We start from the raw sequence: 14,591 nt of genomic DNA on the forward strand, positions 1-14,591 counted from the left end.
ATTTGACCACTTTTTAGCTACAATTTCCAATATTAATAATTGTTCATTCCAATATTTCGTGCGTATTTAACAAACAATTTATTTCACCAAATATTTAAAATAATAGAAAACATATTTAAGTGAAATTCTCTTCACAGTTTCCACACAGAATGAAACAAAATGCCGGATAAATTGTTTCTTTACATTTATCTAATACAAGACTCGTTCGTTTTTCAAATCATAATGATCTAAAAAATAAAAATTAAAAATGAAAGGTAAAAACTAAAATATGTAATTCTTTCTAATCTACTTGAAAATACAAGAAAAGGAATTCCTCTTGTTGATTCACAGATTCGAGAAATGGATTTCTAATAAGTGACCTAGTTAGGCGTTTCCAGAAAATTAATTTTGTCTATCTCTTTTCACACGAAAAGTAGAGTTTATTTAAGAAGAGTTTACTGAATAAACTATGCAACAGTCTTTAGGAAAATAATTATACAGTTAGTACTATAAAGATATTTATAATAAATCGAATTCTTTCAAAAACTATTTGCAACATATTTTGCAAATATAGTTGATCGTGACGCTAGACTGACCTGAACGTTAACAAATAAACGATTTATCGAAAGATGAGTGTCAATATGGAACAAAGAAATTTGAATGCATATTGGGAGAAGTATTCGTGATAGGTAATTTCACCATGTACTTTGTGTTAAAAAAGTAAAAGTAATAAAGCCTGCGAATAATTTTTCTAAAAATAGCAGAATAATATAGTCAAAGAAGTAGCGTGAAATTGATACCAGCAACGGATGAGTACTAAATACATGGTATGAGTGATTAATATGTAAATGGTACAGCATGTAACAATACTGATTGTTTCCCAATCAGACTCGACTATGTGCAATTACTACCGGCGAGTTGCGTGTTTGCTAATTCGCGCCTATTTCGATTCTCTTTGGCGAAAGCGAGAGGATGTGATACAGTCACAGGAATCAACCAAAGGGTCGTACTTGAAACGTGCTACGAACAACTTGGAAATTGGAAATTCTCACATCGCCGCGGACCCGGTATTATTGGGTTTCGCGTCATTTGCGGCTTCAGAACGGAGGACGTTACAAATTGAGTTGTCCGGCGTAATTCCCGACGCGGCGGGGCCGAAAAAGCCCGCTAAATGTCTGCGGAACGACGGAACAAAAGCAACCCCGCTGCCTTTCGGGGCCAGATTAATGTTATTATTCCATTACTTTCGTCGCCGTGGCGACTCGTTCCCGTGGTAACTGCCTTTCGGTTCACCGGCCGATTTCCCCGGTTTTCTTTGTGCGCCCGCGCGAACGATTATAACTCCGCTTAATGGGCTCTGCGTCGAATTATTCCGAGCGTGAAGCCACGTTTTTCACAGAACCGTTAATACACGCGCCGTACAAATTATTCGGAAACGTCGCTTTAATTGCCTTGACCTTATGACTGCATTGATTAAGGCTGCGATCGCGGCGGACGCGTTTTCTGGGGAACAAGTCGCAAAAACCGAATACATTAATTCTTACGCGAATGCTATGTTGCTGGCGTTATTTCTTTTACGAGTCGCGTTTATTTTCTTCTATTAAAAAATAGTCGAAATGCAAGGACGTATAAATGTAAAGTTAATTGCGTTCGAAGACAAACCACAGGCACAGCAATTAGTCAGCCTACTGTAACCGAATGTTCTGCGACAACAAAATGTTCAGTCGTACGGAAAAGCATAAATGTACAATTTTAGCTTCTCTAATAGTATATGAATTTCATTAGATCTTGTTCTTGAAACGAATGTTTTGTTTATTTGCTGCTTTTTTAATCTGTGGGTACAGTGTTTAAAGTTGAAGTTTATTAAACACAGAATCACTGATACTATTCATTTGGAATTTTACAGTCGATCAACGTTTTGTCAAACATTTGCGAGTCTTATGTATCTGGTAGAGACATTTTTCTGGAGAAGAAACTTACTAACTAATACTGCACACACTTGATTATGTTTGAGGAAAACACAGTTATTATAATGCAGAGATGATTTGCATTTATAACGAAGAGGCATAACCCTCTTAATAAGTCAAATACAAACCTGACTGCCTTGGAACAATATAAGGATACTGTTACGTGATATTGAACTTCTTGCAACTATTAAAAGGGAAAGACAATATCATCTAACTTAGGCCTTTCAAAATTAATTTAGATAATTTCTATCATTTCGGATAGTTTCTACGATCCATATTATTCTATTGATCTTAGAAAGAGAAATTGAAGATACCATTAATCCAAATAAGTACATTAATAGACAAGTGTGTAGAGTGAAACAAGTAATAGAATTATAAAAATAGTAAATAATATAATGATATATAAACAATAATAGAGACGCTTATTAAATAGAATTGTAAACACTTGTATAATTCTAGCATAAAATGTTGTAACTATGTTATCTATATTTAAATCGAGACATTCAATTTTGGCAACACATTTTTGAGATGTTGCACTGTAAGAAGTTGCAATTATATCCTTAAGGGAGAGTATCTGATAATGAGCGAATTGAATATTATTTGCAGTAACACATTTTAAGTAAATACATTTTACAATATACGCAGAAAACGATTAAATACTTGACCTTAAACAGGAATAGAAAATGGATGAATTTTTATCTTAAAGGACACGCGAGCGTTAAAATTGGCAATTTAATTTCGATTCCATCGGATATAAATTTTTAGATCGTGCGCTTTTCGTTCGTTACTGTAAAATAATACGAACGTAGACGGTTGTGGAAGAAGGTTACTCACTTTGAGGGTATATCGTGCATTATCTCCCTCCAATAATCACGCTTCGTCGATCTTCTTACGTCATCTCCACCGCATTATGGGGCTTTCATTCAATCTCGTTCGTTCATCGCTATTTTTCTTTCCCTTTGTCGCCGAGCCGAAGACGCCGACTAGTAAAACGATCCCCGGCATCTTATCCGTGGAGTGCCTTCCAATTAGATAGCGCCATTCTTTTGCCAGAGAACTTGGACCTATCAATGTGAAATCTTTGAGTCTCGATCACCCTGTAGAATAGACATATTTCAGTAATTTTTAAATTGGAACAATAATGTCGGATAACCGAGGAAGTTCTGTCGTAAGCAAGAGATTCATAATTCGAACAATCGATTATGGGTAAAATAAATAAATATCATAGCTTTAAACATACTTCTAGAACAAGTTTCAAATAATAACATTTCTGAGAATTTACCTTTGACAGAAATGAGAATTATGGACGAGAAAATATTTCAGTTTTCTTAGAATAGTAAGGACGATTATTATACAAATAGCATTTTTAACAAGATCGTTTTAACTATTGTACACCCTTTTATATTATAGGATCTCAAGATTATGTTCCTAAACTGACTAAGAATCTTCTTTAACCCGTTGTACTACCGCTCCTTTTATGCTGTGAAAAATTAGCACTCATTCGTACTTAATAATTTTTTTAATAGAATCAGACAATTTTTTTTTCTGTATCGTCTTCATTTACCTTTGTTCCTCTAGTTTCATTATAAAAGAATTTATTTTTATTTCCATGTAGAAGAAATTAATAATATTCATATTTAGTAGAGCTTGCATAAAATCTTCACTACGAGTCTGACTCGTTATTATAGTGCAAGGGGTTAAAGTCGACAACTTAAAATGTTACCAAATGAAACAATACAGTTCTGAAGTTTACAGTCTACAGGGTGTTCCAAAATTATGATACTTCCGGAAAGTGAGGGATTCCTGAGATCTTTTGAAGTAACTTTTTCCTCAGCGCAAATGGAATCTGTGGCTTTGTTTACGAGTTATTAACGAAAAATACTGACCAATGAGAGATGACCTCGGTCGCCTACCGTTAACAGAGATTACCATTCATTAGTCAGTGTTTTTCATTAATAAATTGTAAGCAAAGCCGAGGATTGCATTCGCGCTAAGGAAAAGGTTGCTCCAAATAATCTCAAAATCCTCTCATTTCACGGAAGTATTATAATGTTTAGACACCTTGCATAATTCGTGCATTCCAACAAAATATTAGTATTGCGGGAAAAACACAATGATAACAGTATCATCTTCTTACAGTATATATTATTAAAAATGGTATATGAATCTAATTGGCTAAAAATTTCGGTGTAGTGTGCAGAAATGCACCGATCTCGGGTTCACGCAAAAAGTTCAAATTTATATAGAAACAAAAATGAAAAAAATGAGAACGACATAACTTTTTCGAATCCGGACGTTCCAACAACACAAGCCAAGCTCGTATATTCTATTCTGATTCCAGAGTAGCAAAAGCAAGGAAGCGCACGTAGAAGACTGTTCAGAATCGAAGCCGAGCGCACATCAGCGTCAAGGAATTGATTGGTAGCTCACGAAACGTCTCCCGAGAACTGCTACGCCGACGAAGTTCTTCCAACGTCCTAGAAACCGCACTTAAATCTTCCGAATCTGTGTACGTTCGGGGAGATCTCGCTGATGCTTCCCTTAAACACAGCGGTTCGAGTAGATCGGCGCTCGTGTATCGTCGCGGGTAGACCGACTGCTAGGGATTTCCGGAGGCTCGTCGCGAGGAATGCACGCGCCCGAGGATGGAACTGAGAGTCCTGCGAATCAGCGTGTTACCGGGGAATTTGTTCGAATTCACGGTGAATCGAAACGACTCGAATCGAGGTGGCCAGCCGTGGGTTTCGAAGCAGGTGGGCGTGGAGAAGAAAGTCCGTGGAAAGGAGAACGGTGAGCGGCTGAGGCAATTCGATCACCGGGACACGAAAGCTGGCGGAAGCAACAAGAAGGAAGAGTGTTCGAAGAGCGCGCGAGATTTCAGCGTGGTGAAAAAGACTGGGAAGGGTGAATCGGTGTTGGAGGATTGCTCGAGGAAAGGAATCGAGAGGCAGCAGCAGCAGCAGCAGCAGGAGCGTGAAAAAACAGAGAGAAAAGGGTCGCCCTTAGCAGGAGGGCCCCACAGATGCGGGGCCCGGAGGGGCAAGTCCGCGGCGGCGTGACGCGATGCGGACGTCCTCCTCCTCGCCTGCGAGGAAGAGGAAGAGGAAAGACCTCTCGCCTCTCGATCTCATCGGAAGCCTGTTTGCCCTGGACTGTAGCTCCGGCCGACTTCTCGTGCACGATGCTAACCAGCGTCGATACTTTTTGTGGGGTAGTGTCGAGGCTCGTTCGCCGGGGAACGATGGTCGCCTCGAGAACGAGAAAGCGTCGCGTGTTCGCGAAACTGGACAACGAAGGTGCGTTGGAGGGGAACGCAGGCTACGAGATAGCTCGAAAAAGTGTCTGGCAAAGCTCCTCGTGTTCCTCGCGATTCTGTGCGGACTTTGCTGGCCAGGCGCGGCGGAAGCGCTCGCCGGCAGTCAGAAGTACAGCACCAGAACGGTCCGGACCAGGTACGGAATTCTGCGTGGCGTCGAAGCCAGGTCGTCGACGTCCGTCGAGACCTATTACGGCGTCCCGTACGCGACGCCACCCGTCGGCTCGTTACGGTACATGCCGCCGGTCACGCCGACGCCCTGGCGCGGCACCAAGCTGGCGGACACCATGCCGCCCGCCTGCCCTCAAAAACCACCGGTACCGGACGCCACTCTACCGAGGAACAGACGCGCCTACCTCGAGAGGCTAGCCCCTATGCTAGCCAACCAGAGCGAAGACTGCCTGTATTTGAACCTCTACGTGCCGAAACCTCCTCATGGTAAGCAACCGCTACGGTTATTGCATCTTATACCTTTTCGGTGTAGTTTGTATATCGGCGACAGTTTCTTTTTAACCCTCGCACAAAGGTCCATTGTGGTTGACGGTCGAGTCTTCTTTGACACATATTAGCATTTATACAGAGTGGTCCAAGTAACTTGTGCACCTCTTCCCTCCAGAAAACTTTTCAAATATGCATTGGGCAACAAATTTTTCAATACAAAAGTTGCGTGGTTAACCCCTTAACCTACAATTTAGGTGCGAAAACGGGCCAAAACGTATACAAGCTCGCGCAGCCTTCGAGCCAGTCGAACGACTTGTTCCGTACGATGATCGGGCCAATCGTAAATATTACATAATCGCAAATAAACATCTTGTAGTGCTTGCATCTACCACAATTATTACATTACGTTATAATTACTTATCAAATATTGCACAAATATTTATAACTTTAACCCTTTGAAGTCGGAGCCATTTTAACTGGAAATCCAAAATATTTCTTCAGACTAACAGTGTTTCCATTTTATATAACCTGGAGCATTTTATACATTATAAAATTGAATTTTATGACTTATGTAACAGATAGTAGCTCTTAAGGCTAAAAGGCGCCGCCGCTAATATTCATATTTGGTACAATCATCCGTACGATAGCCTGTAATATTTACGTTTGACCAGATCATTTACTACGGGCTGTGCCCGTATTTGCAGGTTAAGGGATTAAAGGGGTATAGTATGTAGTGCACTCATTTTTTGGTCATTGTTCCAGAAATTTGAAGGTCAATTTGTTTTTCATAAATGGAGTACTGTATTATATAAAAATGTCTATATATCTAATATCTATATTGTATTATTTAAAAATGTCTATATTATAATGAAATACTACTAAAAAATATAGAAGAATATCGAATTCAAAGTAAAAAGATGTTGATTTTATTATATGTAGATTTTATTTTTTGAACATTTTCTTCACAGAATATCAATTGGAGATTCCATTTAAGAAAAGAAAATTAACCTTCAAATCTCCCCAGCTGCTCTATCTATATAAATATAAATTGACTACATACTACGCCACTTTAAACCAAGCAACTTTTGTATTGAAAAATTTGTTGTTCAAAGTATACTTTGGAAGTTGCAGGTGGCGCACAAATTGCGTAGACTATCGTGCATATGCACTTTTACCGTTTTCAATTTTTAATTTAACGTTTAACGAGTGTCATCTCAGCTCCATCAATTTATTTATTTTTTTTATTATCGCTAATATTGCTATAATGAAAGGCGGAAGGACACAAAAACTATTTATTTCTTTTATTTATAATAAGTAATTTATTATGTTTCCCTGCATGCAATATCGCAGGTCACCGCATACTCTCGGCCATTGTCGTGCGAGGGTTAACCCAGAAGTACCTTTGCGGGCTAGATTTCTCGTCCACGCGTAACATTTGTCTTCGTAACTCCGACATTATTACTACTTCATCATTCGGGTACAATGTAGTCTTCGTACTGTTTGTGAAGATACATCGGTCTTCTATTTTCTCTAAAACAATTATTTCTAAGTTTGAAGTCTAAATAATCTAAATGACGAAGGTATTTGAGGATTAAGGTTATAAATTCCTGTAAGTTTCAACAGCATATCTCGATCATGATCCGGTTGATAGACTCGATCTTGGTATTATTATACTGATGTAGTGGAACCGGTTACTGTCGATCGGTTACTGTGCCTTTGATTCGTTTTCAAGCACAATTAACTTTATTTATATTTATCAAATAAAGCATAGTAAATTTGTTGATACTTTTATTTCGTTTATTTTTGAATAAACATCACTTCGGTTTATTTATCGTTGTTTTCAAGTTATCGACAATGAATATTGTTGTATCAATACTAATATCAATACGTTTCACCGCTTACATTTAACACATTCAAGATAAGAGATACAACGTCTGTGCAATGCACACGTTTCTCTATTTACTAGCATGATATTATAAATACTTTACATAAAAAATAAATTAAATTCGTTACTTACAGTAAGTTATCTCTGAAGCATTATAAACAAGTTAGACATAGCTACACCGCGAATTTTAAGCATTTGTGATAAAAATGGGTAATTAAAATTGAAAATGAAAATGTTAAAAGAACCTAAGGACATTTACATATTATTTTCAACTCGTTTAAATTATTGAAGAAAGAAGAAACTACTGAGTTATTTTTGTTGCGATTGTTGAAGATCATTTCTCTTCTATGAAAGATCCGCAGTCTAGAAAGAACACATTAACGCGAATTTAATTGTCATTGTTCATACATTGTTTCGTTTAAACTTATCAATCTCGAATGTATTAGTAATGATTGATTTATGTGCGGCTGTATTTTCCAAAGCCGAATTAGCAAATATGTACTATGAACGAATGAAAAATGTAACATCGTAGATCAAATTGGTGGAAACTTTATGAATGGAGTGCTAATGCGGAAAGTTTGACGCAAATCGGTCTTTGGTAGCTTCGTATGTATCTTTAATAAGTTGCTGCGGTAAAGCCTGTTTGCATACGCGAGTTTATGGCGAGCCTAGTCGATAGGTAATTAGGTTTGAACGCACGGCAGCAAACGAGGTTTGCCGCCTTTACCTATTCACCGGTCTCGCAGCTCGGTTTCGATCAATCGAGGCGGTTCGTTAGAAAAGTCGCTCTAATCAATCGCTTCGAATAAGACAGCGCGGAGATGCGAAACTGTGGAAAAACGAAGGCAAACGAGATATTCTTGAATTGCAAATTTCGAGACGGTATACGCATATTTTCGCTATTGAATATTTAATCAATATGCAAACGAAGTGTACGCAGGTAAAGCAGCAATATTATTTTTGGCGACATTCGCTCGGGGATTGATTAAATTACGGTTTCCTGGCCTCTTCTCGCGCAGGAGTCGCTATTCAATGTTCTTTTTTTTTCAAATTCTACGAAATAATTAATGTAGTTAATTACAGCTTAATGTAGTTAATAGTTTACTCAATGCGTGCTTGTAGGAATAATAATAAAAATAATGGAAAATAAGGGAAAATAGCTCGTGCTGCAATTATCGGTTAAGTAGATACGAATTTTGCTCATATAGTTAATTTCTCGCAATTTACATTTAGTTAAGTATTTCAGCTTCTTTCAGTCTTAACATACAATGAATTAGTGTTTCAAAGTAGAGGGAGATGGTCTCTAGGTATTAAATTTAAGACTGTTGAATTCTGACGCTTCTTGCAGACCCAGCATTTAGTAAATTATTATTTTAAAGTACTTCTTAACGTTTCCTCTAAACAAACTTCAATGAACGTAATTTTTTAATTCTGGTATTAGATATTTCTTAATAGTTGCCAAATGTCGATGTTTTTTTAACTTTCTACTGTTGCTACGAAGCAATTTTACGTTCCATGCTTCCTGACAAGAATTAATATATATGTTACATAAGAGTCTGTATAGTATTATCAATGATATTAATTTTATTCTTCTATAATTTTTTAATTTTTAATTTAAAAATTGTTATTTTATTTTTGTATTTTTTCTTTTTTCCATTAATATATATTAAAACAATATTGAAATCTAAACAACATGTTATACGCTTCACTGTAATATGTACTTTGAATTTAAGAAGATGCATATTTATCAGAATTTCAAATTTTACTGAAATGTTAATGATATGTGCATTAATTTTTGTCGGTAAGTGTACATGAAATATTATTTAAGTATAAATTTCATGCAATTATATTTGCTGCGAAATTGTCCATTTAAACCAAAATTAAACCGGAATTAAAAGATCCCCTAGAGATCGATGCTTTGATCGCATCGGCGTCTCCGCGCACCAGAAACTGTCGATTAAATAACAGCCTCGGCAGCAAAGTAATTTCGGAACAACATGTTCGGTAACGTCGAGCGATTTACCATTTTCCCTGCACTTCGAGGTGAGTGTTAATGCCGTGCGAACAAGCGGTTAACGCAGGAACATTTATCAGCGATAAACTTGAACGGTAAATAGCGGATACACGTTACCGGTTTGCACAATGTAGCACGGTGGCCGAAGTGCCTCTTCGCACGCGAGTCGTGAGGTGGAATTTTATGAATAAGAGATCGTTCTCCAGCCAACTGGGATTAGGACTCCTTTCGCGCGATCGCGTGTCCTTTGGGCTGACGAGCAAACGACTCGGCGATACCGATTCGTATCGTTCTCGCATTAGCGGTTCCACGGATGTCAACATTCCGTTTCGTTGCTCGAACGATACCGATCGAAAAAAGCTCGTTTCATCGCCCACTGGATTTGCGAAATTGGACGGACCGACTCGTCGTTCAATTTGACACGGAGATTAGAGGAAAATGGAAAACAGGGCGAAACAAGGTGACGGGAATTGCTTTCGCAAAATGCGAGCCAATTCTGGTCTCAGTTTGCGCGGCGCGCACGAGAGATGATTCTTCTGCTTTTAAACATAATAAGCTCTGTGAAAGGATTCTATTCCATCAGAGAACAGAGGCTGTAGTACGTTAATAATTTAGGTTATAATTTTACAGTTTACCTTCGGCTCGTGAGTTCGAATAGTTCTGGTTTCTAATCTTTTGAAAAACATTTCTGAAGATTTCGAAACACGAGGTTTCATTGATTAATATTAAGTAAAATTTATTTATATTCAGTCTATTAAGCAATAAAATTGACCTACCAATCATAAGACTAAAGTTTTATTATAATAATTTATAATGTTGTAATTTATTGTTGAAAATATAAATTGGTTAACACGGAATATTTCGAGCTCGTTATTGTTTTATAAGTATAGTAAATTTTCGAGAATAAAATATTCGACTGAATGGAATGTATTTGGATAATTATCTTATATAGATAGAGGTGTTAATATGCCTTGCGACGTTCCTGTAACCCTAAATTATCTTAACAATTTTTGTCAAAAGGCGATACACATGTTAATGACCAATAACACTTGTCATATCTTACAATGAAGAAAAAGTGGCTTGGGATATTATTATTGTGATTCCTTCAATTCTTGAAAGCAACTACATTTTTTTCAATTTGGTGAAACCCGTGTTCCACTTTAATGCGGCATTTCCACCGGAAACATCCGATGTTTGCGTTGGACAGTCTCACACGCTCAGCTGCACACGTCTGCCAGCGAGTTTTATAATATTATGCACGCGATCCGAATAACATGGCCGAGTTCACCGGTCGAGGAAAGCCTCACGGGGTTATTTTGCACGGCCGATTGAAATCGATACGCTGGGAATATGTTTAATCGGTTCCCGGTTCGCCGGTGCGGGCGCATCAATGATACCACCGTGGTAAGCAAATTTTTCAATCAGCGGCCGTGTACGAGACACCGAATTTTCTGCATAGTCGGCCAAAAACGCTTCCGCTGCCAATCAAGTGCTTTCGGCAAGGTGCCTCGCGATGGAAATTGCACTGCTGGCGGTTCCATTCTTCCTAGTTTTTCATTCTTATGTCAGTACCGATAGAGGAGTTGTGATTTTTTGCACGGTCTCGCAGCTCCTCCCCCGAAAATTCCGTTTCTCAAGTTTTGCCATCGAATTCATAAAATGATTGAAGGTTATATTATACGAAGGTTTGGGCATTCAAACTCTAGCGTGACCGAAGGATTTTAAACGTATTTCTCTTCGACATTAACACCAAAGTTATTGGATAGGTCGAACTTGTTTCTGATTTGTTTTTTGACACTTCGGCTGCCAAGTTAACGACCTAAACAATTTCATGAAACTATAGAATTTCGTGTAACTAATTTAAATTATAAATTGAGGTATTTTATATTCAAAATTAAACCACTTTATTTCATTAAATTCAAATTGCAAATTCATATATTTTATATTTAAAATTAAGATATTTCATTTAATTATATTCACATTGCAAATTCAGGTATTTCATATTTAAAATTAAGATATTTCATGTAATTAAATTCAAATTGCAAATTGGAGTATTTTATATTTGAAGTTACAATATTTTATTCAACCAAATTTAAATTGTTGTCAATTACTTTTTTAATGTTTTTATGTTTTGCGTGTATTAATAAAATTAGAAAATGATGATAAATTGGCGAAAAGCTAGTTTATAAATTTGAGTAAATAATTGAATCACCCATATATGTATGTATAGGTGGCGTGATAATCAATGTGTTAATGTGTTATAGAAATGTTTTCGTGAGAAATTTGTTAATAACTTGATCAAAACGCGTACTGTAACAAACTTTGCGTGAAGTCTGAATAAATATTCTTGTTATTATTGTAAGGTTGCGTTTAGTGATCGGTAGTTTTGCTATTTATAATGCGACTACCTTTCCATATTTTTACGGGGGTGTAAAATGCTATGAAAAGATTATTTTTTATAGTTGCTTAACCTTTCCTTAATCGGGTGTCAGCTATTGAATATTCTACTTCTTCTTCTTTTTATTATTATTATTAATTATTATTCTTTTCATCACGTAGAACACGTAGATAAAAACACAACATTTTTTATTTGTTAATTCCTATAAAATAATGTGAGTTGTAAAAACAGACAGGTGATTTATTTTGAAACTAATTGTGATATTTATATTTCGATTAGTCACATTTTTAATAGTTAAAAAGAGTAAATGCTGTAGCATCCACGTCGATACAAACCAAATTAAAGTGCATAATAATTTCAGAAAATAAACAGAATCCAGTGCTTATAGATTTGAATATTATTCACGTTATGCAAACAATGAATGCTATAGCATTTCTGTCTGCGGTCTTGTTAACCCCTTGCCGTACTTTAACAAGCCAGACTCGTGATGGAAATTTCTAGTAATAAGCTGTTAGATATGAATATTCATTCATTCCTCTGAGTAGGAATCAAACTTTAGTCTCTTGTAAGCAATATTTAAACATTCAAGTAGATGTAAGCACACAATAAATATAAAATTCCTAGTTCTTCTAAAAAATTAGTGCAATCGAAAAAATTCTAATCGTAGTGATTGTAAATAAAGAGGTTAAAGAACGATGTCACTTGATCTACTCCATTTCGAATCGTCGATACCGGAAGATTGTTGTTCGAATGCAATATCCGTGATTTATAGAGTAGCAGCGTCAACGTGTACCATAAATCAACCGGGATTTTCGTATTCGTAGCATCCGTTTATTCAGCAAGACGTCAAGAAGTTCGGTTTTGTCGGACAAAACAGTACGGGCGAGGTTCGATCAGCCGGATCTAGACAAAACGTTCGCAGCGATCGGGAAAAGGGGTTGCGCGGACTATCAGAAATATATTTGGTGGCAAGGTCTCCAAGCACCGATTGTCGGAGCTCTTGATTTCCACCGCTGTCTCGCCGTCTCGTCGGTTTCTTTTCTTTCTGCTCCCCTCTCCCATTTCTGCGTTCTGATTCCCTCGTATTCGGCGGCCACGATGGGGAGCGGGGGGCGGCGGCGGTGGTACGCTCGAGTGAAAAGAGGATCGAGTGAATGAAAGAAAACGGAAGAAAGGAGAGGCACGCCTCCGACAAAAGAATGCCATCGATCGGCCCGTCGCGACGCGTCGCGACGTTTTTCTGATTGCGAGCCAAGTGAAACGAGGAGACCGCACGAAAATCTAGACATCCAGACTATGCGCGCATGATGGGACACTTTGCATATTTCTATAGTTCGAATGATGAAAATGCACGCTTCACTGCGGCCACGTTGCATTTCGGGTCTAAGCAGTGGTTCATAAAACTGCTCGTAAGCGACCATCAAGTTCACCGATTTTGCACTCCGAATTTATCTTTCCACAGATTATGTTCACATTTTATGAAATAAAATTCATATTTTCTCAGATCAGATTCATTGTCTCTTAAATAAAATTCGCCTCACCTCGAATTAAATTCGCCTCACCTCAAATTAAATTCGCCTTTCCTCAAATCAAATTCGCCTTTCCTCAAATCAAATTCGCTTTTTCTCAAATCAGATTCGCTTTTTCTCGAATCGATTCACTTATTCCAAGATCAAATTCATCTTTTCTCGAATCGAAGTCGCCTTTCCGCAAGTTAAATTCGCCTTTTCTTAAATCAAATTCGCTTTCTCTGAAATCAGATTTGGTTTAGCGCAATCACTGTTTTTGTATTTTGTTTTCGGAACGCTACCGGATAAAGAATATTACTTGTTTCTTGTTCTCCCTTTTAGTGTTGCTGAAACTATGCAAATGTTCTTATAAGAAATTTTGTTTGCACATTGTTGTGGTGCTAAACTGTTCCATTAGACAGAAGATACGATGTTAATTTATTCTTTGAACAATTAAAATTGCATTGTGTGTATGTAGCAATAAACGTGGAATACTTATTTAATTATAAACACGTTTACAACAATGAACATAAAATACTTGTTTAATAGTAAACACAATTTCATCTGCATAATGATTCTCCTGGCTTTGCCATTTCGTATACATATTCATTTAATAATTAGCAAAACCTGTGGGAGTAACAAATGCAACAGAGTGATGATAAATGTGCATCACAAAAATATTTCTTATACAATAGAATTTTCATAGAACTTATTTAATTAGATTCGTCTGAAACAGAGTATGATACTTCTTGACATATTTTTAAATAACAATGGTTATTTTAGCCATGAACGTTACGTCCAATAACGTAACAATTTATTTTGGGATCGTTATTGGAGAGAAAATTTAGAAACTTCTATGTAATATAACCGTAGGGACAAACGCGAATCTGACATTTTCTTCGCCTATGGATTATTGGTAATAACTAGACAGTACATTTTCTGCATTGATGGCGAGAATCAGGTGGTGAGATATTATGCTATAAATTGCGATTATATGCTATTACGTAATCCTGATTACAATCGATCTTCCCGGATATTTTTAATGAAACCGCGGAGGCGAAAGTTATCGCGTGCAAACCGTAG

The 14,591-nt window shown here is 37.2% G+C and overlaps 1 protein-coding gene across 1 annotated transcript in view; it reads left to right on the forward strand.

The window, feature by feature from the left end:
* Window positions 1–5,009: 5,009 nt before the first annotated feature.
* The window catches only part of Nha1 (Na[+]/H[+] hydrogen antiporter 1), a 266,381-nt gene continuing 256,799 nt past the window's right edge, over window positions 5,010–14,591 (forward strand). Inside the window, exon 1 of the mRNA XM_078193764.1 lies at window positions 5,010–5,700. Within this exon, the coding sequence (XP_078049890.1) occupies window positions 5,010–5,700 (691 nt within the window). The remainder of the gene's footprint in view (window positions 5,701–14,591) is intronic.

The sequence above is a fragment of the Augochlora pura genome, chromosome 10 (genome assembly GCF_028453695.1).
Source record: "Augochlora pura isolate Apur16 chromosome 10, APUR_v2.2.1, whole genome shotgun sequence".
In the NCBI taxonomy this organism is placed as follows: Eukaryota; Metazoa; Arthropoda; class Insecta; order Hymenoptera; family Halictidae; genus Augochlora; species Augochlora pura.